The sequence below is a fragment of the Archocentrus centrarchus genome, chromosome 23, assembly GCF_007364275.1.
Source record: "Archocentrus centrarchus isolate MPI-CPG fArcCen1 chromosome 23, fArcCen1, whole genome shotgun sequence".
In the NCBI taxonomy this organism is placed as follows: domain Eukaryota; kingdom Metazoa; phylum Chordata; class Actinopteri; order Cichliformes; family Cichlidae; genus Archocentrus; species Archocentrus centrarchus.
The window spans coordinates 17,774,574-17,799,172 of record NC_044368.1 but is presented as its reverse complement, the minus strand read 5'-3'; the positions used below and the strand labels follow the sequence as shown (position 1 = coordinate 17,799,172).

General features: G+C 40.0%; 1 protein-coding gene across 4 annotated transcripts in view; it reads left to right on the top strand.

Annotated features, from left to right (window-relative positions):
- Positions 1 to 24,599, top strand: part of tbc1d22a (TBC1 domain family, member 22a) — a 147,075-nt gene that overhangs the window by 80,902 nt on the left and 41,574 nt on the right. For all 4 annotated transcript variants that reach the window (XM_030720464.1, XM_030720465.1, XM_030720463.1 and 1 more), the window contains one exon: positions 13,855 to 13,930. In XM_030720464.1, the coding sequence (XP_030576324.1) occupies positions 13,855 to 13,930 (76 nt within the window). The remainder of the gene's footprint in view (positions 1 to 13,854; positions 13,931 to 24,599) is intronic.

The window sequence follows — 24,599 nt, the reverse complement described above, 5'->3', positions numbered from 1 at the left end:
CTCTTTAAGGCCATCCTCCCTTGGAGCCATATTTCTTTTGATTGGCTGCCCCTCTCAGCTGTGTGTTGGTGATAACCATATTAGAGATATCCACTCTCATTAACATCATGCAGAGCCAAGAACGGAAAAAAAAAAAGTGAATGTTTAGAGCAGACTGAAGCCTGAGCTTTTGACTTACATGGATTAAGTTCTATATATGCTGACCTCATTATTGGAAATTTTGGGCATGTTTAATATGATAGGAGCACCCACTGTTGTAACAGTATATGTATGTGGCAAAAATAAAGGAAAACATAATAGTTCCTTTTAGAATTAAAAATTTACAACTCATCTCCCTTATGATGTGTTTAATATTCCAACGGCTGTTGAACATAGATTTAAATGTTTTTGATTTCCACCTGTCAACTGTACTCATCAACAACCACTGTGTTTTATACAGGCAGTGCATAAGTCAGCTCAACTGCTTTGTTTTGACCTGCACACGTGCACTCATACTCTGTAGAGTGATGCTGTAGAGGTGGTTTTAACAACAGTGTTTAATCCGCATTACCATCTGAGATTGGGAGGGCCATGTAGTTTTACTATCCACAGTCTGGCTGTACTAAAGTCTGTTTCAATATTTAATGGTAGTATCAGAGTAAGGCGTCCCGCTCTATGGGCGGTTTAGCCATCTCCCCTGGCATCTCTGTGTAGCTAGAGCAACAACATCACCTTCACAGTTCTCATTCTGATGTTGCTAAACATTACTCCTCCTAATATCACAAACATGCACAATAAGACAGCTGGATACATCCAGATTAACTGCACAGTGTGTTATTTGCACTGCAGGTATCACGGCCAGTTTACCAATAAGATGTGTACTGCCAGATGATTAAAAAGCCTGGTGTTGAACTGTGCCTCTGTGAGGCCAAAAGCATTTGATTGATTTACCTGAAATGTGACCATCAAAGTCTGGACATTTTAGATGAGAAAAAGCAGAATGTCTCAATTTGTGCTTTGCTCCCTACTCTCACGAGACTGCTGAACAGAGAACCGGTTTAAATATGATCGTAAAGCTGCGTCTATTTTTTCACCCAATTTAGGACTAATTTATAAGCATTGCCTCCTTTTCACATCTGGTTTTGTATTTTTTGTGTGTAATTATTATCACTGCAACTTATGAATCACACATCAGTATCTTTTATGATGCTGAATTTGTGTTTGATCTATCACAGATATGAAGAAAATGCATAGATTTCCGTCAAACCAGGCGGCACACACTCATTGCCTTTAGGCATGCCGATCATGCTCATTGCTGTGCTCCGTCACCCCAGAGGCTCATTCTGAGCCAGGAAAAAAGGCTGAAAAAGAAAAGATCGCAATATCTTAACAGATGTTTATTCATGCTGTTTAATAGATACAGCTGTGCATTGAAAATAGTGTTGACAAAATACCAAAGGTAATTCATATAAAGGAGCATATTTAAATATGAACATCCATAAATAACTATCAGTTGGTAGGCTATTCATTCAGGAAATTAATAGATGCTGTGCCTTGTTGCCCCTGAGAGAGAGAGACAGAGCGAAGGGAGAGCTCCAGAGCAGAGGAAGTAAGAGAGAAGAACAGAGTGTGTGTCTTTGTGTATGCTTTTGTCTGTGTACGGCTGTCCCCGCGCTTGTGTTTGTTTGTGACCTTGGCTCCAAACTAATTATGTGCAATGCACCAGGGAAGCCCATGTTTCCCCCCTAATGCTTTCTAAACAATCTGACGAAGGCTGAGTGCCTCAGCACCATAATTAGTTGGTGATCCTTGCTCTGACCTCGTCTCAGACCCTCTCACATCCACTATACACTATTACACTTAACTGCGGCCATGAAGGTGGGGTCCAGGGTTAGCGAGAGGCAGAGTTTGTCTGTGCAATTACATTTACAAGCTGCCTTCTAAGCAACTTATATATCCAGTATTTTCTGTGGAGCCTATGCCACACTGATGTCAACTTATTTTGGACCAACTGGTGTAAAGTGTTTAAAGCTTAATTGCATAACAATGCAGAATAAACTTTTAAATGGGATGTTTGAAAACCACTTAATGGTTGGGAAATATCATGAAGGGAAACGCGTCTTCTCCTGTCCATCCATGAGCCACAGCTGGTGTGCTTTTCTTGCTATTTTATGTAATTACCTGGTGTACAGTGGAAACACTTTTCAAAGTGTCTTTTTAAAACTGTAAATTGGCCATTAGCTCTGGTTTTAGTGCTTCACCGCCATGCTTCTCTCTCACCTAAAAGCGAACAGAGTATTTTTGGCTGTCAATTCACTTAAGCAGCTTCTCTAATGAGCTGCAGTTTTAATTGGCAGCACTGCAGGCCGCTGCCTCTAAAGAGCATGCTGGGATGAAAGATAGGTTAGAGAGATCCAGGCTATTCTAATTTCGATGTTTTACAAAATCAGATGAACTGGACACTTTATTTTTTAAGGAAACATGACACTTCTTGTTATTCTTCACAGTTCTAGATCATAAAAATGTTCACAGATGCCTCCCTTAATCACTAGGGACTGTAAGAGCAACATTTCTCATGTTAAGAGCATGTATTATCGATGTCTCTACAACCACACACGCTGCTTTACTGGACAGTGAATGACAGTTTGATGGTTAAATGATTGAGGACTGATATTTGTCAGTCCTGGTGTGACCTATTTCAGATAACGGCACACAGCCTTCTGCAGCCCTTCAGTGCCTCTTTTATTACCTCCTTTAGCATAAATACACTGGACCACACTTTTATGAAAGGAAAGTAAAGAATTCCATCACACAGCCTTAAACTAAACCCCCCCGGCTATCGGACGACTGCTTCTAGTGCTAATAGCCGCGTACCGGTGAAAGTCTCAGCTCAGCACAGCACCAGGTGACCAACCGCTGGCTAGAACCCTGACCAGTTGTTAAGCCCTTAGGTAAACTGCAAATGCTTCACTACATTACTAAAATCTGCTTCTTATGAAGTGGTTGAATTTTGAGAAGCACTTTGTAATATTAGAAAAGTGCTTTATAAATAAATTATTTGCTCTTTTAAAATGCTCAAAGTGAAGTGAAGGTTTTAGTTTAACTCAGTTTGCACTGGTTATGTCCTCAATTTGGGCTTTACTGTGTTGTCAGCTTTTATGATAATCATTAATTTTACTTAAGAGACACTGAAAGGCTTAATAAAGGCAAGAGTTTAGGGGATCATCTCTTTAGCAGGAAGAGGAAATGTGAGTGGACAGCAGTCATATTCATTTTGCTGTTTTGCCCATTAGGCTTTATTCTCTTATTATCTTCCAACCTTGAAGTGAATGAGTGATATTTTTCAACTGGTTGTTCACGTTTTTAACAGCATGGTTAAAAACATGGGGTGAAGTATCTCAGATAGGCTTTGGACTGCCACCTTTTCCCTAGTCTTTTTACATCGTCCTTCACATCTTTTCTTGACTTCATTTCCTCTGAAAAGTGGTTAGGAAAAAAACATACGAGTTGTTATTTTTCTGACATCGTGAAAAAAATATGACACAATTAACCGAGTGACTGAACTAGAAGGAACCATGTTCAAATGGGCCAATATTTGTTATTTTTTGATTAGCCAGCCATATGACACAGTTGCCTTTAAGCCTGTCTGAACCCCTAAGGTTATGCATAAACTGTCAGAATTCTGTAAGAATTCTTATTAATATTTATATTGATTGGAAAAAAAAAAAAAAAACATTGTTTCTACAGATACATTTCAGTGGTTGAGACGGCTTTGTTAAGCTGACCCCCTTGTTGCCCCAGTCTCTCTAGAAGCCAATTAGTCTTACACTGTTCTAAATTGGACAGCGCCTCTGGCTAACTTTACTAATTTAACTTGTTAAAATGGTTCTATATCTGCTGCTTTCATGAATCTAAATGAAACTGTCATCTCTGCCCAATATTGCATTGTTGATTTAAACATGTCTTCTTAATCCTGAGCCATGATATATTATTAATGTTGCAATAAAAACAGTCAGTCAAAGCCTGAGTAATTTAATATTTGTCATTTTAGCGTATAGACAGCTCCCACCTGCATCTCTCACCGTCTAGCAGCTTCAGTATGTGACTCCCGTGCACAGCCGGGGAGCTTGTGTCTTACCTGCCATGCCTAGTGAGGGAAATGAAGTCAAAAAGTTTAAAAAGTCCATTATTCCGCCAGCACACCCCTGAGGGCTCTCAGTTTTAAAGCCAGCAGATGAAAACCTGCCTTTTATGCTAATTCTGCAGATATGCCTTTTACAGCACGGGACTCTTAAATGTATTTTCTGAGCACAGGACCTAACTTTGAGATATTTAATTTCACCTGGGGATCTGAACTTGTAATACTTCAGCGGTTGTCTTGACAAATGGGGCTCCAACATAAAAATGTCACTGACCCCTTTTTGGTTAAAGAGCTATGCTTTCAACATGGAACTGTGGGGTATGATGCAGACTTGTTAGGAAATGCAGATTATTTATTTATTCTTTTTTTTTTGCCCATCAAGCACAGCATTGGTGCTTTAAATTAAACTCCTCTCTTTCTTGTGGAGGACTGAAATGTCTGGAAAGTTTAATTAAAAGTCTCAGCAGGAATATATTGGGCAGCTTTATTTTTTGGCATTTTCAGCATTTTTTTCAGCATACACATACACATGTGTATGTGTATGTGTGTGTGTGTGTGTGTGTGTGTGTGTGTGTGTGTGTGTGTGTGTGTGTGTGTGTGTGTATAATAAACATATCATGTGAATTCTTCTGCAGTTAAGTTATGACCAAATATAGAGTGATAAAATACTGTGAAATCCACAAATATTAAATGGTCAAATGCTCCCTCTCTTACTGCTGTGCATGAGCTGCCTCCAGCTCATCCTTTGGCGCCCGATCCAGTCGTAATGTGTTCGCTCATTGTCAAGGCAACCATCTGTTTCCACAGTGGCAGTAAAGATGGGGTCTCCCTAGAGTGAGAACAGGGGTCCGAGGAATGACGTCTAGCAGACGGTAGGCAGACCAAACCAGACGCCATGTCCTGTTCTGGTTTCCCCAAGGGTCTCCTGCCGTCAACCTGGGCTGTCACTCAGTACAACACTTACACACACACACACACACACACATATACACACACACACACACAAGAAAGAGTGATCCACCAGCTGGTGTGTTTGTGTGTGCGTGATGCTTGACAGAATGTTTGTACATGTGTATTGTCTGTTTTCTAAGCCTTATTAATAAGCCAGTGTATGTAGCCACTGTTGGAGGACAACTTAGACTGAACACCTGCGCCCGCCTTTATTTATTTATATTTTATTAAAAATTTCACTTATGCGTATTTGTCGTGCTTCATCTGTTATTCTTTGAGAGATTAAGTAGTATCAAATTAGCTGAACTTGTTTGCGTGACGGGTCAGTGGAGAAGGAGGTGGTAACAGCTGCTGAGGAGAAGAGGTGAGGCTACAGACTGAAACTGAAAAATCAGACACACAAAGAATGGCTGGAAACATTTACGTAATAAGGATGGTGGATACTGGATGAAAACCTTGTTGCAAGGAGACAAGCAGTGTTGATGATGTTAGGGGGCATGTAAGGGCAGCTCCTACACTGAGGCATGGTCAGAGTTCACTGATAAGCAAGAACCTTATAACCACCCCTGCCTTATATGCTGCTGGTTCTTCATGTGCTGCCAAAACAGCTCTGACCTGCTGAGTCTTGGAATTTACAAGACTTCTGAGCCTGTGCTGTGGTATGGGGCTCTAAGACATTAGTTGTGAATTCTTTAAGTCTTGTAAGTAGCAAGTTCAAGCCACCGCAAATCAGACCTGTTCCACCACATCCTGGCTCATGGTTTCTCTTATGTTTTACTTCTGCCCACCTTTCCTGCATCCAGTGCTTGTCTACAGCAACTGATTGTTTACTTACAGTCTGCTGTATCCCACCTCAGTTGTTACAAGATAGCTGTAATGGTATTAAAGCTCTGGCAAATTTTATTTCAATATATTTAATTTAATCTTTCTTCATTTGAGGTAATTCATGTAGCAGCGGGCTGCAACAAGACAGGTTAAGAGTTGGTCCTAGCACAGAGCCCTGTGGAATCCCATGCCTAACTTTCTTACATAAGGAAAACTCATCATTAACATAACAAAATTGAGTCTGTCAGATAAATATGGCTCAAACCAGCACTGTGCATATCCTTTAAACCCAATTATTCTAGTGTCTGTAATAAAGCCTTGTGATCAGTGGTTTCTAATGATGCGCTGGTATCTGGCAAGACGAGCACCGGGAAGAGTTCATTGTTTGAGGTCATTAGAACATCATTAGTAATCTTTAGTCGTGCTGTCTCTGTGATATGATGAACTCTACATCCTGACTGAATCTCTCAGAATAAACCATTACATTGTAAATGATCTCATAATTGATTTGTAACGACTTTTTTTGTGTGTGTGTGTTTTTGTGTTAAAGGAAGGCTGTGAATCAGTCTGTAATTGACTAAAACACCAGGATCAAGTGTAGGCTTTTTAAGTAACAGTTTAATTACAGCAATCTTACAGGGGCTCTTATTGTTCTCTTCGGAGTTGAGCTGATTTGCGCAAGAGACATGGACAGACCCGTCTACTTTCTTCAGTGACCTCATTTCTCATAAGTTACATACATGAGACAGTTATGTAAGTTATATGGATGAGAAACTGTTAATTGTTTCTATGTAATTATAGAAACAATTTCAGATGCTGGCCATGTAGGTTCACAAGGTTTATAATTATCTCTCATTTCTTTGTCTTTTGCCAGACACCATTCAGTAAGATATAGAAAAAAATAGAATTAAAACTAACACAAAGGGAAAAAGAAGAAATGGTTTTTATATTTTCCTTTTTTTTTTTTTTTTTTTTTTTTGTCCACATACCTTTTTTATATTTTACCTTCAGAGCTATGTACTGGCTGGTTTTGTTTCTTTAGTCATTAGAAGCATCCAGACTTCTCAAACTCTAAATATTGACTAAAAAAAGTAACTTCTAAAAGAGGTTTAAAATTGGCAGCTGACAGTTATCCAAAACTATTTCATCAAAGACTAAATACAGAGGACTAAAAGATCTGAGAAATGTTCAGTACAAGCCTGAATTTCTACGGCATGAAGTGTGACATTAAAGATTGTTGCTCAGTCGCTTTGTCCACCACCAGGGTCCACTTAAAAACATATTAAACGGTTTGATTGGTCAGCAATAATTTTGGTGCAAATATCCATGAAGTCCCAAACTTCTCCTCACTGTGAGCATGGGTTCATTTTTTTTCCTACTGAAATATCCCAAGAATTAAACTGTATTAGTCTGAATCTTCATGAGTTTTCTTCCAGCAAGTTTTCAGTGATGCTGTTTAAAAACCTAATATGTCCTGAATGGGATGCCACAGCAAAGCTTAGTAAGAAAATTCATGCTGCTCAGATAATAAATCATTCTCTAAATCCTTCTGTATAGACATTCATAACCATCTCATTTGTATAAAAACTGAACTGTCCAAGTGTCATATATGGCTGGTTATCCATTAAAGTAACACCACCGCTATCAGTCACAGCTCTTTTAGTGCTAATGAGCAAATGCTAGCAAGCTTTTTTAGTTTAACATGCTTAACTGAGAAGCTTGAAATGTTGAGAATTAGCTGTTTAAGATTTAATTTAACACACCAAACCTCTGCCACAGCAATAGCTTCTTAATCTTGTTGATACTCTGTACTATAGTCAAGTTTTGGTTTTGTTTGACAAACTATAATTTCTTCCTCTACCTTTAGTCCTCTAGCTATAAACTGGAAGTGCCTTTCTCTTGAACAATTTTAGCACCTCAGTCAGTCCAGAATTTCTACTTTAAGGTCCAATTGAATTCAGTTTGATCATTTTGTAAATGATGGTTTACACGTGTAATGCTGTTAATGCTGACTATCCCATCCCAGGACATTCTCAAAAAAACAAAAAACAACTTCATTCTTTGACTTCCTGGTTAATGCCTGCATTGAATTGCACTGCTGCTCCTCAGATCTTTAGATGACCTCCTTTTTTGCACTGCCAGTACACGTCTAAGCTTACTGCTATCACAATCAAAACCAGGATCTTGAAAGCAGTGTGAAATTAAGTAGAATAAAGTCAGCACAATCCTCCTGTAACTTTCAACAACTATGGTCTCCACCTTACTACAGTCATCATTTCTCTGTCTTTCTCTCTTTTTCTTGCACCAGAGAATGATAGATCATTGGCTTGTCCTTCAGTCTTCCCTACGACACTGTGTCCATTATTTTCCACCCTTTATCTTGACCTGTCATCTCTCTTTTTCTTTCCTCCTCCTCCCTCACCCTTGCAGCGTTGGTTCTGTCCAGCTTGCTGATAGACATCCAGTGCCACAAAAGGAGGCAATCTTAGTCCAGCATGGAGCCATTGTTGTCTCTAATAGAATGGACTGTGAGGTGAAGAGGAGCTATTGATTCAGCTGACTGAGAGCGAGCAACACAGTGAACAAAGGGGGAGCGAACGGAAGGCTGTTGACACCCGAGAAAGAGGGAAAAACAGACACTTTGTGCGATGTGCGTCCGTCCATTTATGAGGGGGACCAGAGCAGTTCTGCTAAGTTGCTGGGTCAGATGTGGTGAATGGACAGATGGTGAGGGAGGAAGAGAATGCATGAATAATAAAAGGGTGAGAGTTGATTTCCTCATGTTGCCTCAGCTGATCAAACATCTGACATATTGGATTTGACAAAGACAGGAAGTGAGTGGAAGAAGCATGGGAGTAAAAAGAAAGAAAGTAGAAACAGGGTCAGAAATATATGTGTGGAGATGGAGAGGGATTAGAACTGGGAGGAGGTGAGGCAACAAGCAACAGAAGAAGGAGGGTAAGTGAGTAAAAGCAGAAAGGGGTAAAAAGGCTGAAAAAGTGAAGAAAGTGCAAGTATATTGTCAAAAGTATCTTATGCTTATCACAAATATGTTTCAAGGGGAAAAAAGACAGATCTGACGACAGTACAATTAGTCACAAAGTAAAATGCAGAACAGCATGGAGCAAAATGAAACACCAGGGAACAAGCAAAGCAGAGGAGACATAATAGCTTGTTCAGAACACTTAGTCAAGTCTAGCCTCATTAACACCACCAAAGTGATGAAAATAGACGGCGAAATGGAGAACATGAGGCGGGAGAGGAAATGACTTATAGTAGAGGTGGGCGATTAATCGAGTTTTATTTTCAGTTATGATTTTAGCTTCCAACGCTTATCAAAAAGAGATAATCGAGATTAAATGATTATTGCGCTGCATTTGTTTTCAAAATGATACTCAACTTTTGCCTTGTGCTTTGCCCATCTCTTTACACCAGTGTGCTTTCTTCTCCCATAAAGCTCAGAGTCGCAGATTAGTTAGACTTTTTTTTTTTTTTTTGGGTCTTTCTAGAGCTGGGACTCCAAATTTGAAGACCGGGTGCCAGTTTAGAAAGCCTGTGTATGATTGAGGGCTGCTGAGGGGAAAAAAAAATTCATGCTTTTAGGTAGTGTCACGCTCCCTAGGCCAGACTTTGAGAATCCTGGATAAGAAGAAGTAAAAGCTGGGGGGAAGAAAAAGGTGTCGTAGGTCATCCTTGTGGGAGTCAGCCCTCTTTGCCCATAATTTCCATGCAGGTCTCCCAAGGCGGCAAGCCCCATTGCTTTATTTTTTATTTTTTCATTTATTTATTTCCTCTTTAGCTCATTTGGCCGAAGGACCGATGAGCTCATGCCATGCAGAGACATCTGTCGTCTTTCCATCCGTTCACAATTCACATCGCTGCTCCTCCTAAAATGATGGTAATTCAAACTGTGCTCAGGTCAAGGATGTATTTATTGTTGTACGGGCAAAAATCTGTGAATTGTGATAGATTATGACCCGGATAAGCTGCTACGAAAGGTCAATTTTGATAAAACTATGAAAGATTAAAAGAATGATGATAAGAAATACACATTTCATTTCTGTTGCCTTTTTATGTTGCGTGCAGTCAGGCAGAAATGCAGCAATACTCCAACAGTGACAGTAAGGTAGAAGAAAACTGCAAGCTAGCAGACACAGGCATAAAGAATATGTGATAGAAAATGGGGAAAAATGTGGTTTGCCCAATATTTTATGAGAGAGGAAATATATTCAAGTCATTTGCACAAGAAAAATAGAAGAAAAGTAATTGAGTTAAAATTGTCTATTGCCTGAGGTTTGTCTGTTTAGCCGCAGAGAAAACTGCCTTCTGTGTGACAAATAATTTACTACAGGAAAGACTGTAAAGAAGAGACAATCAGAAATACCTGAGAGTGTGTCCAATGCACTAAAATGAGTCATACCTTTAACAGAAGCAGATTTAGTGTTTGATACAAGCAATCGTTTTAAAAGTTTGCTGGGTGAAGATTGGGACCGACAAACAGATTGTAAAAGGGTGTGGATGAGCCAAAAAGTGAAGTCATCATGACATGTTAAATAAGTAAAGTATTAGACAAACATATAAGGGACAAAATGAGGATGACTAAAGATGAGAATCAGAAAGAGATGAAGTATAAATAAGACTGGAAAAAAAGAAGGGAAATAAAGAGGAAGAGAGAGAAATGGTAAGAAAAGGAGAGAGGGGGACAAGGCACAGGCAGTTGATTAAAGCCAGCAGCTTCAATAATGCAAATGTAATTACTTGTTCTGGCCCTCACACTTGCTTAGCACCTAACCACATTAACACTGGGGTGGTGGAAAAAGAGAGAGCCAGAGAGGCTCAGGACAGAAAATGGAGGCAATGAACAAATGTAAATGAGGAAAAAATAAAGCAAAGTTGAAATGTGATTTAGATGGTGTATAACAAAAGTAGGATAGAGGAATTTGGGAAACATTTTAGAGAGATTGCAGAAGGATGATGGAAGGAAGAGAGGGAAGGTAAAATGAGATGTAAGGGAGTGAAGTGCAGTGTTGGGATATCATAACTGTGAGAACTAAAGTTAAATGTCAGGGACAGGAACACAGCCAGCAGCTGTGCTTTAGTGTAGTTGTTAACAAAAATACGAAATTATTTTCTTCTGCTCATCCAATTCAGGGTCGCAGGGGCTGGAGCCTATCCCAGCTGCCATAGGGTGAGAGGCAGGGCACGCCCTGGTCAGGTCACCAGTCGGGTGCTGAGCTTAAAATGAGAGGGAACCATTCATACTCAGCTTCATGCTTATGGGCAATTTAGAATCACCTAACCTAACCCCATGCATGTCTTTGGACTGTGGGAGGAAGCTGGAGTTAATGGAGAGCACACCGAGACTCCAGACAGAAAGGCTGCACACTGGACTGCGTAATTCAGTACAAACTGAAAAAATATAACCTGATGTCCACGACAATAAACAATAAAATAGTGACATTATAGAGCATGACCAGTCAACTGATATTGTCGATATATCGTATCTGCATTGATAACATCTGATAAATGAAAATTTAAAAAATATCGACGAGAGAAACACCCTTCAACCATGTCATGAGTTTTGATGTTACAGTTTCAATGCGGCGACTTCCCTGTTGGCAACACGTGTTTGGAATGCCACAAACATAACAGAGTAAACAAGTAATCTACAATTTGTTGTTTCAATAAAAGATTAACCTGGTAGGGACTCATGAATAACTATGCATAGCAAATGTTAGGTGTCTGAAAGGGAAAAAAAAAAAATCAGCAGATATATCACATTTTTTAAATCACCAAGGATCAATCTCAGCATTGCTCTTAAAAATCCTGTATTTGTTAGACTCTAGTGGACTAGGAGCTTGGGTTTTGGGAAATATAGAAGCATATATTAAGCATTTTTACAGCTAAGGCATAAAGCAGTGGAGTACAAAGGAAACACTTCGGTTAGAAGGAAGAATGGGAAAAGCTGCATTCAAGGACCATAAAGGGATGGCAGGATGCTATAGATGGAGGCTATATATATATATATATATATATATATATATATATATATATATATATATATATATATATATATATATATATATATATATATATATATATATATATATATATACTAGCAGTTTTTACTCTGCCAGCCACTGATGGACTCAGGAGGGCACGAGTGCCTCGGTTCTGCTGTGCCTGAAGGACAACTGGAGCTGTTTATTGCTAAATGACTTCTCTTGCCCACCTTTATCCCCCTTTCTCCTTCTCATTTTCTCTCTCTCCCTCTTTCCATCTGTGGGATGGTTTGCCACATCAGCTGTTCTCAGACCACACTGAAATGACCCCTCAAGGAAACGTAATCCTCGTTTTGTGTGTGTGTCTGTGTGTGGACTTAACACACACACACGCAAAATGCTTATGTGCTGTTTCACATGGATTGTATTCTTCAGGTTACATTTAAAAATTGTATATGTATATATATAATAAAATATAATGTGCACATTTCATTTTTATTTTATATTTCTTGATGTATAATGACAATAAATAAATTCTTCTAAACAGGCCCTACAAGAATAGCTTTGTACAGTATTTGCCTTGGTGCAGTCCCTCAGTTCATCAGCTGTGTGTGCTCCCTTTCCTCATTTTCGGGTCTAATTTAATGACCCAAAAATAATCATAAAAAGGTTACCTATGTAACTCTGATTCTCTGAGTAGCACAAGCAAGCAGTCTTATTGTGCTACTCTTCAAAACTATAATGAGGCTACCTTTTAATAACTACAGTTTGCCTGTTCTCCACAAGAGCTGATTGGCCACAAAGGAATGAAATAAATACAAATCTATATAATAACTCCACCATTTGTGTCACATCAAAAGCTAACAGCTTGAAGTGTTTCCAAATTTTCTTCACTCCCTTGTGAAAAGGCCCACAGCACAGCTAATGACCATTAGCCAAAAATGATGAAATAAAATCAATATTGTGAGTCAGAATGTTAATGCACACAGAAAAATAATAATATAAAGCTTTTTTTTCTATTTGCACATAAGATGTAATCTAATACTTAAAAGACCTTTTTGCAGTCCTGTTGTGCATCTCTTGATATTTGGCTTTACTTGTAGCTTCATAAAACCACCTTTTCTATCATCTAATTTTGCCGCTGTGTTATTCAGTCGAGATGAGGCACAGAAACTCTTTGAAAGGGATGATAATGAATTGAAGACCTAGGTGATAAGTACTTACCCACCAAATTTGACCCACTCAAGCCTCTTCTGCCTTTCTAAGAACCTCATTCATAATCGTCCCTTTACTTTGCCTGCAAGGCCAGAGCCACAAATGTTTTGACAGTGTTAGTTAGGTTGTCTCTTTCTTTATTTACAGTTAAAAAAAAAATGACTCTGGCTTTGTGTGAGGTGTGAAATAGGCCTTAGCAAATACTCAAGTTTTGTAATAGCTGCTGCTTTTTTTTTTTTTTTTTTTTAAAAAATGTATTCTGAAAGAGAAAACAGGAGATTTCAGGCCTTTTAAGTGTGCACCGTGATGCAGACGTTCAGGTCATATAGCTACAAAACATCAATGTGAATCAATTTTCTCAATGAGAGATCAATTTCACAGCTTGTCGAGCAAATTACAGAGAAATATGACAAATATTCCCGTAATAAAATATCTGCTTGATATCCTGAGCTTGTGCTTTTATTGCTTTTTCCCTGAATTTTGTTATTTAGTCACTTCAGGTTCACAGGACTCTTATCCATTTGTAAGTCTGACCTTCGCACCCCATTTTCCCGGTCGCTTGTGATGATTTATACATAGTGTATGAAGGCTGTTTCGTTCTTGCTTTCATTTGCTTTGGGAATAAGCGAAATGCCCAAAGTACCAACAAACACATTAAAGACCAACTATTTAAAGGTATTTTACTGTTGCTCCATGAGCCTCGGGCCATTTTGACTGTGAGCTTTTTCTTCTGCTCCTCAGGACAACTATACATTTGCTCAGCCAGGCATCCAGAAAAAAGTCAAGGCCCTAGAGGAGCTGGTCAGCAGGATTGATGGTGAGTCATCTGCCTCACTTTCATCCATCCATTTATTCACTCATCTATAAAGCACTTTCTGTTCACTGCTCTGCCATTCTGACTTAATTTCCACTTACCTGCTCTTGCTTGTCTGATTGTTTAATTTCCTTTCCTTTCTTCAGTATATCATCCGTCTTTTTTATATTTAATACTTACATGCAAAACATAAAAATACATTTAATTGTGATCCAGAATCATCCTATTTTTCTTTGTAAAAGTCATAGACTGCATATAAAAGACAGATCTAGCTACTGACATTTGCGAAGCCTCAGTGTTAACGTTTTAGCTGGGAGCATGTTGGTTTTTTTGGAGCCAGATCATATGTCTGTGCTAAGTTACCTAAATTAGATAGCGCTGTTAAGCCAGTTGCATCCAGAAACTGGACAAAAACACCTGCTAATTATGAGAATTTCACGCATTAAAATTAAGGCACAAACTTATGGGACCATATGGAAATAAAAGCAAGCCATCTTTGTTCTGGTACCAAGCTGTAAACATCCTGTTTTCAAGCTTTTTAACATTAGGAGCCAGTCTCGAGGGGCCATCAGAGGAACTGCAAGTTTTTTTTGCATTCAAGTGTTGGTCTCATTTTTCAGCTCCAGAAGTTTCTGCTTGGGGAACATGAAGAAAATCTTGTTTATTATGGGTTTCCTCCCAGTTTTCTTGTGTGTTTGCATTTGGAAATGTACTGTTCTTTTCTGGAAGCAGTTTGGAGTCCAGCAAGGGAAATCTTAACTTGTATATTTATGTCCATTTTATATATTAAGCCCATTGAGTATATTGGCTTCCATATTCCCCTCTACCAACATTAACCAAGTCATTAACTTCAAGTGCCCTAGTAGGACTTTACTGTATATGTATAAATATCTGCTTGTTGCGGAGGGGAGGTGGTGGTGGGAGTGGCTGGATTGCTTTGACACTATACGAGGCAGCACAAATGTAAAATGCATAAAGAAAAAGGAAAAAAAAAACTCAGAATGCCCTTAATGAGGTTTTTTTTTTCCTACTAACTATGACTTAACCTTAAACTTTATGTGTTAGAACAATATACACACACCAGCCAGTTGCATTTGTTTTCACACCTCAACTCTTCCAGGCTTTTTGGAACTTTCAAATGACATGACACGAGAATTGTCTCTCGCTAATTTTCATTCCACTCTGCTGTCTGGGAATGTGTACGTGCTAGTGACTAAAGGCACAAAACAGAGGCCTGCTGAGGCCTGGAAGTTAATGTATGCACACCGAGTGTACTCACACACAGCTCAGTGACATTTCACACACTCTCTCAACTTGGTGTTAATTAGCAAAGCTACTTTTCCCTCTCCGGTCCCGTTGTCTTTTCCATTTTGTCAAAACAATACACACGTCAGCTGGTCTGAAATAGTTTCCCATCCAAACTTTGTAGCCCAAAACTCGTACGGTGTTTGCAGCAGCCCGCAATGCATCGTGCAAAACAAGGTCTTATCAAAGGAGGCTTTTGTACAATGGTCATGTTCTCGGCTAACCTTGGTGCCGTCCCGCTACCCTGTCACCCGCTCTGTCAGCCAGAGGGAGGGGAGGACTCATTCTCTGCATTCAAATGGATGGAGTGTGTGTGTGTTTGTGAGTGTGAGTGCGCGCAGGAATGTGAATGTCAGAAAAAGTTAGTGAGTAAATGCAGGCCTGTCTGTTTGCATGTGTGATTGTGACAGGAGAGGCTTGCTGAGGAGCATGCACATAAGACGGTTTGTGTGTGTTTAAAAAAAAAAAAAAAGAAAAAAAGGGTATACATATGTGTTGTTGATTGTATGTGTTTGACTGACACACACACACACCTGCAGTCCACTCCACCCCACCCGAGCAACAACATAAAAAAATGACTCGACATCTTTACTGTATCTTATTCCATAAGTGCCCTGTCATCATAGTGGGGGCAGAGAAATTTTATACCTCGCTGGGTTGACATTACCGACTCTAATGAGATCACAGATAGCTTTTATCTTGCGTTACGGGATTGTTTTTCGCCCTGCTGTTGACATAGCATTTGTTCTGAGAACAACGGCCTCTCATCTCTTCTAAAATGACCTATCAGTGCTTATCAGATGCAGGTTTATCCAGAGTGGCGTGTCTTTTGATAGAGGGTGGGGTCCTGTCTTGTCATAGTCTATCAGAAATGTACCAATACTGGTGTCTCACTGTGTCTGATACAAGTCCCGCTCCTTAATTTTAATTTTATTTCTTTTGAGATTAACAATCCATTCCATTTACAGTATAAACTGTATTTAATCTCTCAATAATTTGAGATTTGTTTGACAACTTATTGCAAATGATCAAGGCTATTCTTCTTCATTAGAGTGAGCTAGTAACCTTGGCTATAAGGCAAATAAAAACTGTTACTGTGCGACACTTATTCTGTTTGAGATCTGTGTCAGTGTATGTGATACAGGGACATCAGCAGTTGATGGGATATTTGTTAGAGAGAGGCAAGGATGGTGAGAAAGACATAGTTGTTGTTGACCCCATCTTAGTGTTTTTATTGTATTATTGTTTGCAGTACTGTGAGCAGGGAAGAGTTTCCTTTTCTCTGATTCTTTAAAATGACTACGTCCTCTATAATACACCAGCTGTCACTGACCAATCTGTACCGGAGACCCACCCATGTGCAAAAGGGCCCCTTTCTATCCTTGCCTTTCACAATAAAAGCCTTAGATCACTACAAAGTTTGATTGCTATTGTAGTAGTAGTAGTAGTAGTAGTATAGTAAAGGGAAGCGAGCTTAGTTAATAGGAAACTGGAAGAAAAAAAAAAAATCTAACACATCCACAGAAGAAATAAACCTTAATAGTTAAATGAAAGAAGAGCTCTTTGTGGAAACGAGCACAAAGTTAGAGCCTACATTTGTATGCAGCACTGTTATCAACATAAATCGCTAGAACTCGGTTTTCTGTCTTTAATGCCAAGAGGACGAAAGGCCCACGATCCGGCTGAGGACTTTGAGAGGACGAAGAATAAGAAAGCCAAGCAGATACACAAGAAGAAAAAAACAGGAGCAAGACTATTCTAGTTAAAATGAATTAGTTGTAATATCTTAGTGGATGGATGGATTAAATGGGACAAAATAGCTCTTATTAAGCACTCTAAAAGTAAGCAAATAAACATAGAAAGCAGTCAAAATTAATCATAGTCTAATGGACGTTAGACATTGTCCATAAATATATTGCAGATGTATTTAAGAGCCGTTTGAATCAATTATTCACACTTTTTACTATTTGAAAAGCCATGCAGTGACATTCAGATTAATTTGATGTGTGGCAAACGTTAGTAGCCGCTAATGTTAACAGTTAGCTGCCGTTAGTTGCAGGTGAACATCAAAACACACCTGTGCTGAATGCGGTTACGCGCTGCTCCATTTAAGTTTGTTTATGCCAGTTTGCTCTCACACAGCCGCTGATTTTGTTGATCAAGATAATGCAGAACTGCGTTAATTCACGGGCTGCCATCTTCGTTCTTGTCGGCCTTGTAAATTTGAATGCCAGTAGCTGGGGCTGCAGAACTTAGACCAAACAGTGAAGGCAGCAGTAATTGATTATGGACATCCCTGCTGTTCACTCACTGAGAAGGGAAAAAAATTATATTCAGTGTTTCATGACTGCATCATAAGACAAAATGAGTAAACTGTTGTAATAAAATTGCCTTTTCCCTTAAGTAGAAGAAGTTGGAGTGACCAAAAAAATTGTAGTCACTGAAAGAGAGGCGAGAATATTGTGATCAAATGTCTGTTATAATTTGCTTTTTTTTTTTTGCACTCTGTTCCTGGGAGGCTTTTGTTTAATTACAGTGACACAAATTTAATCCCAGAGAGAAACAAATGGTTCTGGATTTGTGCCAGGAAGCCCCAGCCTGTCCTCAACATTTGGTCGATTCTGTGACGCTAATCTTTGATATTCACCAAAAAACATTCTTTCAAAATCCTGACTACATACTGTATATAATAATCCTGGACAGACATGGATATAAAAGCCACTCAAAACATTTTTTTTCCCCATTTCTCTCTAAATTCAGTCATGCAGTGTTAAGCTCACATTGAACTTGAAGTTGGAGGACCAGGAGAAAAAAAAAACTGCAAGAATTTGTTAAAAATCAAAGATGTTTAATAGTTTACTTTGATTCATGTAGTTGAAAGGAGCTGGTGAGATTGTTTGTAATCTTTTTACTTTGAAATGCCTTCATTTCTCCCTCTGCACGCCCGTCCCTCAGACGCTCCTCCTCTGTAATTATCCTGCTTTTAATAAGTGACGCTAACTCCCATTAGCCTTGCTTAACGCTAGCACATGTTCCTCCTCAAAAGAACAGCCAGTTTGTCAGCATGTAATGTTTTTCTGATCTCTTTATCGCTCCTTTATCTGTCTGTGTATTTGTTACATGCAAGTGCATTAGCACGAGTTCATCAACATGCAAATTGCCAAAAGGTGAATTTATTTATGCAAATGAGAGGATGTACTTGCAGCATGCGCACCGTGCCTGATTTTAGTAGAAAGGCTGGTAGCTGCACTGTGAGACTGTATTGCATAATGAGAAGCAAAAGCTAGTATGTCCTCATACAGCTGGAAAAAAAAAACCTTAAGATAATTTGCCTTCCTTATGCAGGAGTTTTTTGTTTGTTTTTTTTTTTTAAGTGGCTGAGTATTTTATGCTCACAAAATTTAGTTCTTCTTTTCTACCAAAGCCCCCACCTTGCATTTTTTAAGCCTCATGTTCAGGCCAACTGTGATGCCATTTAACTTGAATTTTTTTCTTCCCACACAGTTCTCCACAACCTCCACATACTGTGTGTTGCAGGTTTTCCAACATGCATTTTCTTTTTCCGAGAGAAGCGCAGATGTCTTCACTGCAGTCTTTTCAAACCCTTTTTTATCCGAATCTTTAGGAACATGTGAAAACTGTGTCGCCACCGTGCGAGTCTGCCATCTCATTGGTTCCTTTTATTTTAAACTTTTGAAGACACGAGATGGGATTTTGGATATCACATGGCATTTCTTTTATGTGAAATACAAGATGAAGTCTGCTGTCCCCGTGGTTCGTCCTGATTAAACTTTTTCATTTTATAGAGATATAGCTGCATCGTGCAGAAGAGTGCTTGAGTCTCTCTGTGTAACAGTTAAACAAATAAAGTGGGATTTGGGGAAGCTAGAGACATACACAACAGCCAATATGTGTACACACAGCATGTCCATCTAATTAGTTTACTCCCTACTGAAGGAACCGAGGCTGTCTAAAGTAAATATATCTTAACTCTTTTATGCTTACGTACAACTTCATTGCATGCCATTTTAAGATGAGATAAGATATGAGACATCTTATGCTATATTTGGGAAATTCTTTTCGATTCTTTTATTCTGTTCTGCAGTTAAATAATAATTAAAGTATTGCCTGTGGTATGAAAAATTGGCTGTACCTGTCCTTCTGGCAGTGGAGCTGAATCGGTCTGTTAGAGAAAGTGGGCCAGAGGGTGGTCAGGATTATCCGTGATGGATAACAGGCATTTCAGTGACCTCCACAGCTTCAAAGGTGTCCAGTTTGCAGCCAATCACAGAGCCAGCCTTCCTAATCAGTTTATTCAGTCTAAGTGTCACCAGCTCCGATGGTGCTCCCCCAGCAAACCACTGCAACAAACACTGCATTTGCTAAACTTTTTAAGATTCAGATTCAAGATTCAAGAAGTTTATTGTCATGTACACCGCAAAACACTGTGGTTATGCTGAGCAATGAAATTCTTACTTGCGACTGCTTTACAAACAATTGAAATAAGCAACTAAGTTAAAACAAAATTTAAGAACTAGTATATTAGGAAAGTAAAAGTAGAAAATTAAAATAAATAAATAATAAAGCAAGTCCAATATATACAGATATATACAGATGAAAGAAAGGCAGGTAATCACAGTTTGGTAATCAGTCAGTGGTTCAGTAGCATGATGGCCTGTGGATAGAAACTGTTTTTTAGTCTGGTTGTTCTTGCTTTTACACTCCTGTAACGTCTGCCAGACGGCAGGAGTGTGAACAGTGTGTGCTGTGGGTGGGTACGGTCCTTGATGATGTTGTGTGCCCTCTTTATTACCCGGGTATTATAAGTGTCCTGTAGTGATGGGAAGGCAGCTCCACAGATGAATTGTGCTGTTTTGATGACACGCTGGAGAGCCTTCCTGTCCTGACTGGTGCAGTTTCCATACCACACCGTGATGGAGTTTGTCAGGATGCTCTCCACAGTGCATCTGTAAAAGTTGCTGAGGAGCTTTTATGGTATTTTATGGTACTTGTTTTAAACGTTTTAATTTTTAATTTTCTTATGTTATTTATTGTTCTTAATGTTTTTATTTATTTATTTTTATTTTATTATTTTATTTATTTATTTATATATTTTTATTTTTATTTAGTATAGTCCTTGGGGTTACAGATCTTGTACAGCACTTTGGTCAACGTCGTTGTTTTAAATGTGCTTTATAAATAAACTTGACTTGACTTGACTTAGGGGATAATCCGAATTTACTCAGTTTCCTTAAGAAGAAGAGTCTCTGCTGAGCTTTCTTGACAGTCTGTGTTGTGTTGTAGGTCCAGGTGAGGTCTTCACTGATGTGGGTGCCAAGGAATTTGAAAGTCTTCACTCTCTCCACCTGAGTCCCGTTGATGAATAATGGAGCATGCTGGTCTCTTCTCTTCCTCGGGTCAATAATCATCTCCTTAGTCTTCTCTGTATTTAAGGAGAGATTATTTTCCTGGCACCAGGACACCAGCTGGGCCACCTCTTCCCTGTAAGCTGCTTCCTCTCCCCCAGTAATCAGCCCAATGACGGTGGTGTCGTCAGCAAACTTGACGATGGAGGTGTTGCTTTGGGAGGGGATGCAGTCGTAGGTGAAGAGGGTGTACAGGAGAGGACTGAGCACACAGCCTTGTGGGGTCCCAGTGCTCACTGTCTTTGTTTCTGATGTCCTGGTACCAACTCTGACTGCCTGAGGTCTGTCTGTAAGGAAGTCCAAGACCCAGCAGCAGAGGGAGGGTGGTATTCCGAGGGTGAACAGCTTTTCAACCAGCCTGCTTGGGATGACAGTGTTGAAAGCTGAACTGTAGTCTATAAACAGCATTCGAACATAAGTGTCCTTATTTTCAAGGTGTGAGAGGGCTGTATGGATGGCTGCATTAACAGCATCATCAGTTGAACGGTTCTGACGGTATGCAAATTGCAGGGGATCTAATGTGTCCGGAATGGATCCTTTAATATGGGACATGACCATCCTCTCAAAGCACTTCATTACAAGTGAAGTGAGTGCAATGGGACGATAGTCATTCAAAGAGGTTGTGTTGGTTTTCTTGGGGAGGGGCACTATAGTGGTGGACTTGAAGCATGTGGGCACAGATGATTGGGAGAGGGACAAATTAAAAATATCTGTAAAAACCTCGGCCAGCTCTGAAGAGCAGACCCTCAGAGCACGGCCAGGGATGTTGTCGGGGCCAGGTGCTTTTCGGGGGTTGGTCCTCCTCAGGGCCTTGCACACCTCAGTCGATGTTACAGTGGGTGAAGAGCTCTGTGTTGCCTCCGGTAGTAGAATCTCTCTACGTTGGATGGAGTTGAGGGTGTCAAAGCGAGCATAGAACTGGTTCAACTCATCTGGTAGGGCGTTGTTGCAGGCTGTGATCCTGCTGTTCCTCTGCTGAAAGTCAGTGATGTGTTGCAAGCCCTGCCACATGCGTCGGGAATCAGAGTGTTTGTAATATCCCTCCAGCTTCAGTCTGTACTGCCTCTTGGCTTCCCTGATGGATCTACGTAGGTCATATCTGGTCTTTCTGTAGCCCTCCGTGTCACCAGAGGCAATTAAGCATCCATCCATCCATCCATTTGCTTTCGCTTATCCTGTTCAGGGTCGCGGGGGGGCTGGAGCCTATCCCAGCTGTCATAGGGCGAGAGGCAGGGTACACCCTGAACAGGTCGCCAGCCTGTCGCAGGGCTAACACAGAGAGACAAACAACCTTTCACACTCACATTCACACCAATTTTTAAGCATTTTTTTAATATTTACATCTGTTTGAGAGAACGATGCCGTCTGAGCTCAGGTTAGTAGTGACAATTCCTTCACTCTTGATTTGTAAGTTCAGTTGCTGCCCCAGCCCTTCCTTTTGTGTTTTCTTCACCGGCTAGGTTGCTATTGTGGCAGTCCCCCATTTGATTCAGTGATCTCTAAACTGTCGTGGACTGCAGTTGGTGACGAAAGCTGGGGGACACTAACCAGAAGCTGCAGCAGGTGAAGAATGGGTCATGTACAGCTATGCCAAGTCCTCCGAGGCTGCAGAGCAGAGCACAGACTACTTTTGGCAGCTGCAGAGCTGGAGTTGATCCACAGGATGAGGGACTCACTGGAGAGGCAGCTAATTAGATTGATAAGTTATTTATTTGTCACAAAGTACTTGGCAGCCTTATAAACGGTTATAAACATTAAAAATTCATACAGATACCCACCCCATGCCTGCTGTTTGGCAGGTACAGACGGCAGTAAATGCTGACTAGTGGGCAAGATCATGGTTATGAAAAATGAAACAATACACTGTAAATGATTTAATATGCACAGTGCATACACTAAAAGTGGGGGTGATTGAAATAAGCAACAAACAAAAATTGGACCAATTCAAGATCAAAACAGCTGTAGACTGCAAGATGCTGAAAGAAAGAAATGAAAGACAAAGCAGGAGAGGAAAAAAGAGAAGGTGTGAATCGAATTACTTTTCATACCATGTCGGGCAGAATTGGCTTCATCAGCAGAATCCTGGGAGCCACTCACTAGTCACTGTATGACCTCTGACCTTCCACTGTCCACCAGCCACAGGCTACAGTCTGCTGTAGAGAGCAGACTAGCTTGCTCCATGGCCTCCGTCCTAAACTTTAACCAGCAGTTGGAGGGAAGACAATACTCATCAGTCAATCAGTGTCTATGAGACATGTCATCCTCAACCTCCCTCAGCCCTTATAACAACCCTGCCCAGCATGCTGAGCAGTGTGCCAGCCAGACAGCTAAAAAGTCACGAGTTTAAATGCCTCACTTCTATTTTTTTCTCCTTTTTTTTTTTTTTGTCTATCATTTTCCTTCTACCACCCCACCACGATACCATCTCATGACAAATGACTGCTTCTTCCACCAATCCCCCCACCCCATACCTCTTCCCCTCTGTGTTTGGTGAAGCTGCTAATATTAGGCAGAGCAAGTTCATTAGTGTAATTTAACATTGTCTAAAGTTGTTCCACTCTCTCCCTCTGTTTGGCAGCTAGCTAAGATCTGCCACCATGATGCATTTGCCGTTAATGAGCTTGCCTTGTTTATGCTTTTACAGCAGCATGTGATAATTAAACTGCAGAGAGGAGTGTGAAATAATAGCTTTGTGTTTACTTTGCGCCTTGCTCATGTGGTGGAGTGTGTGCGTTACTGTTAAACATGTATGTAAGCGAAGGAAGACACGTGTCAATCAAGTGTTATGTGTTATGTGCCGTTGGCTAGAAATGTCTTCCATAATGTTTCGCCAGTTAAAGGTGTGTGTGTGTGTGTGTGTGTGTGTGTGTGTGTGTGTGTGTGTGTGTGTGTGTGTGTGTGTGTGTTTGCCAGTGAGCCCTGATTAAGAGCAGAGAGTGTGAGAGAAGAGGATGGGATAGTTCCTTGCTAACTGGTTTTTCTCATAGATTCCCTGACAGCTCTGTAATTACAGCTCTATTATGAAGTGTGTGTGTGTGTGTGTGTGTGTGTGTGTGTGTGTGTCCGCCCACGAAAGAGAATGAGTGTCATGGGTTTGATGACTATGGAACAGAGTCGCTGAATATTGAGTGGTATTTTTAATCTTTTGTTATGTAAAGACGCATTAAACAAACATTTATCAAGAGCAGAGGAAGGAACAAAGGCAGCCGTTCTCGGTGTCACTCCCTCACACGCAGTAAGTTTTTAACAGACGTTTCCGTGTCTCATCCTTTTTTTTTTTTTTCTTTTTTTTTTTTTTTTTTTTTTTTTTGCCCCTGTGAGTATTCATGCCAGCATGCCACGCCATGACACTGACGTTTGAACCCCATATTGAGAACATGTTGAGATCGCCCGATGCAACATATGGTCTCCTCTGTGTGTGTTTTGTTTGGTGGTTGGAGGCATAATCTGAACCAATCATAGGAAGCAAAAACAAAACAGTTTTTAATGGTATGAGGAGACACCAAGTTAGCATCTGATGTTGTTTGCTGGCGTGTTCTGATCAGCAGTGATGCAACAAGAGTTAAATTAATGTAGGAAATTAGAATTCATCTGACCTAAAATACAGTTCTCTTTTTTCCTAATTGTCAGAAATATTAAAAACCTCAGCAGTGACACATTTCTTCATTATAAATGACTCGGACATTCTGGAGTCTGCTGATTTAAGATTGCTTTAAAGTATGTAGCCTGCTCTGCGCCTTCACAGAATAGAACATAAATTGCATCTACTATGACAGGTCCGTTCAGTGGTTGTATACTGTGTAAACACAGTGCATTGATTAGGGCAAGGATGATGCAATTCAGACACACCGGCACACAAGTATAAATGCAAACAACGGCTTTGCCCACTACGGCATAAGCTCTGTAGGGATTAAATGCAGGAGTAAAAATCTTTTAAAGTT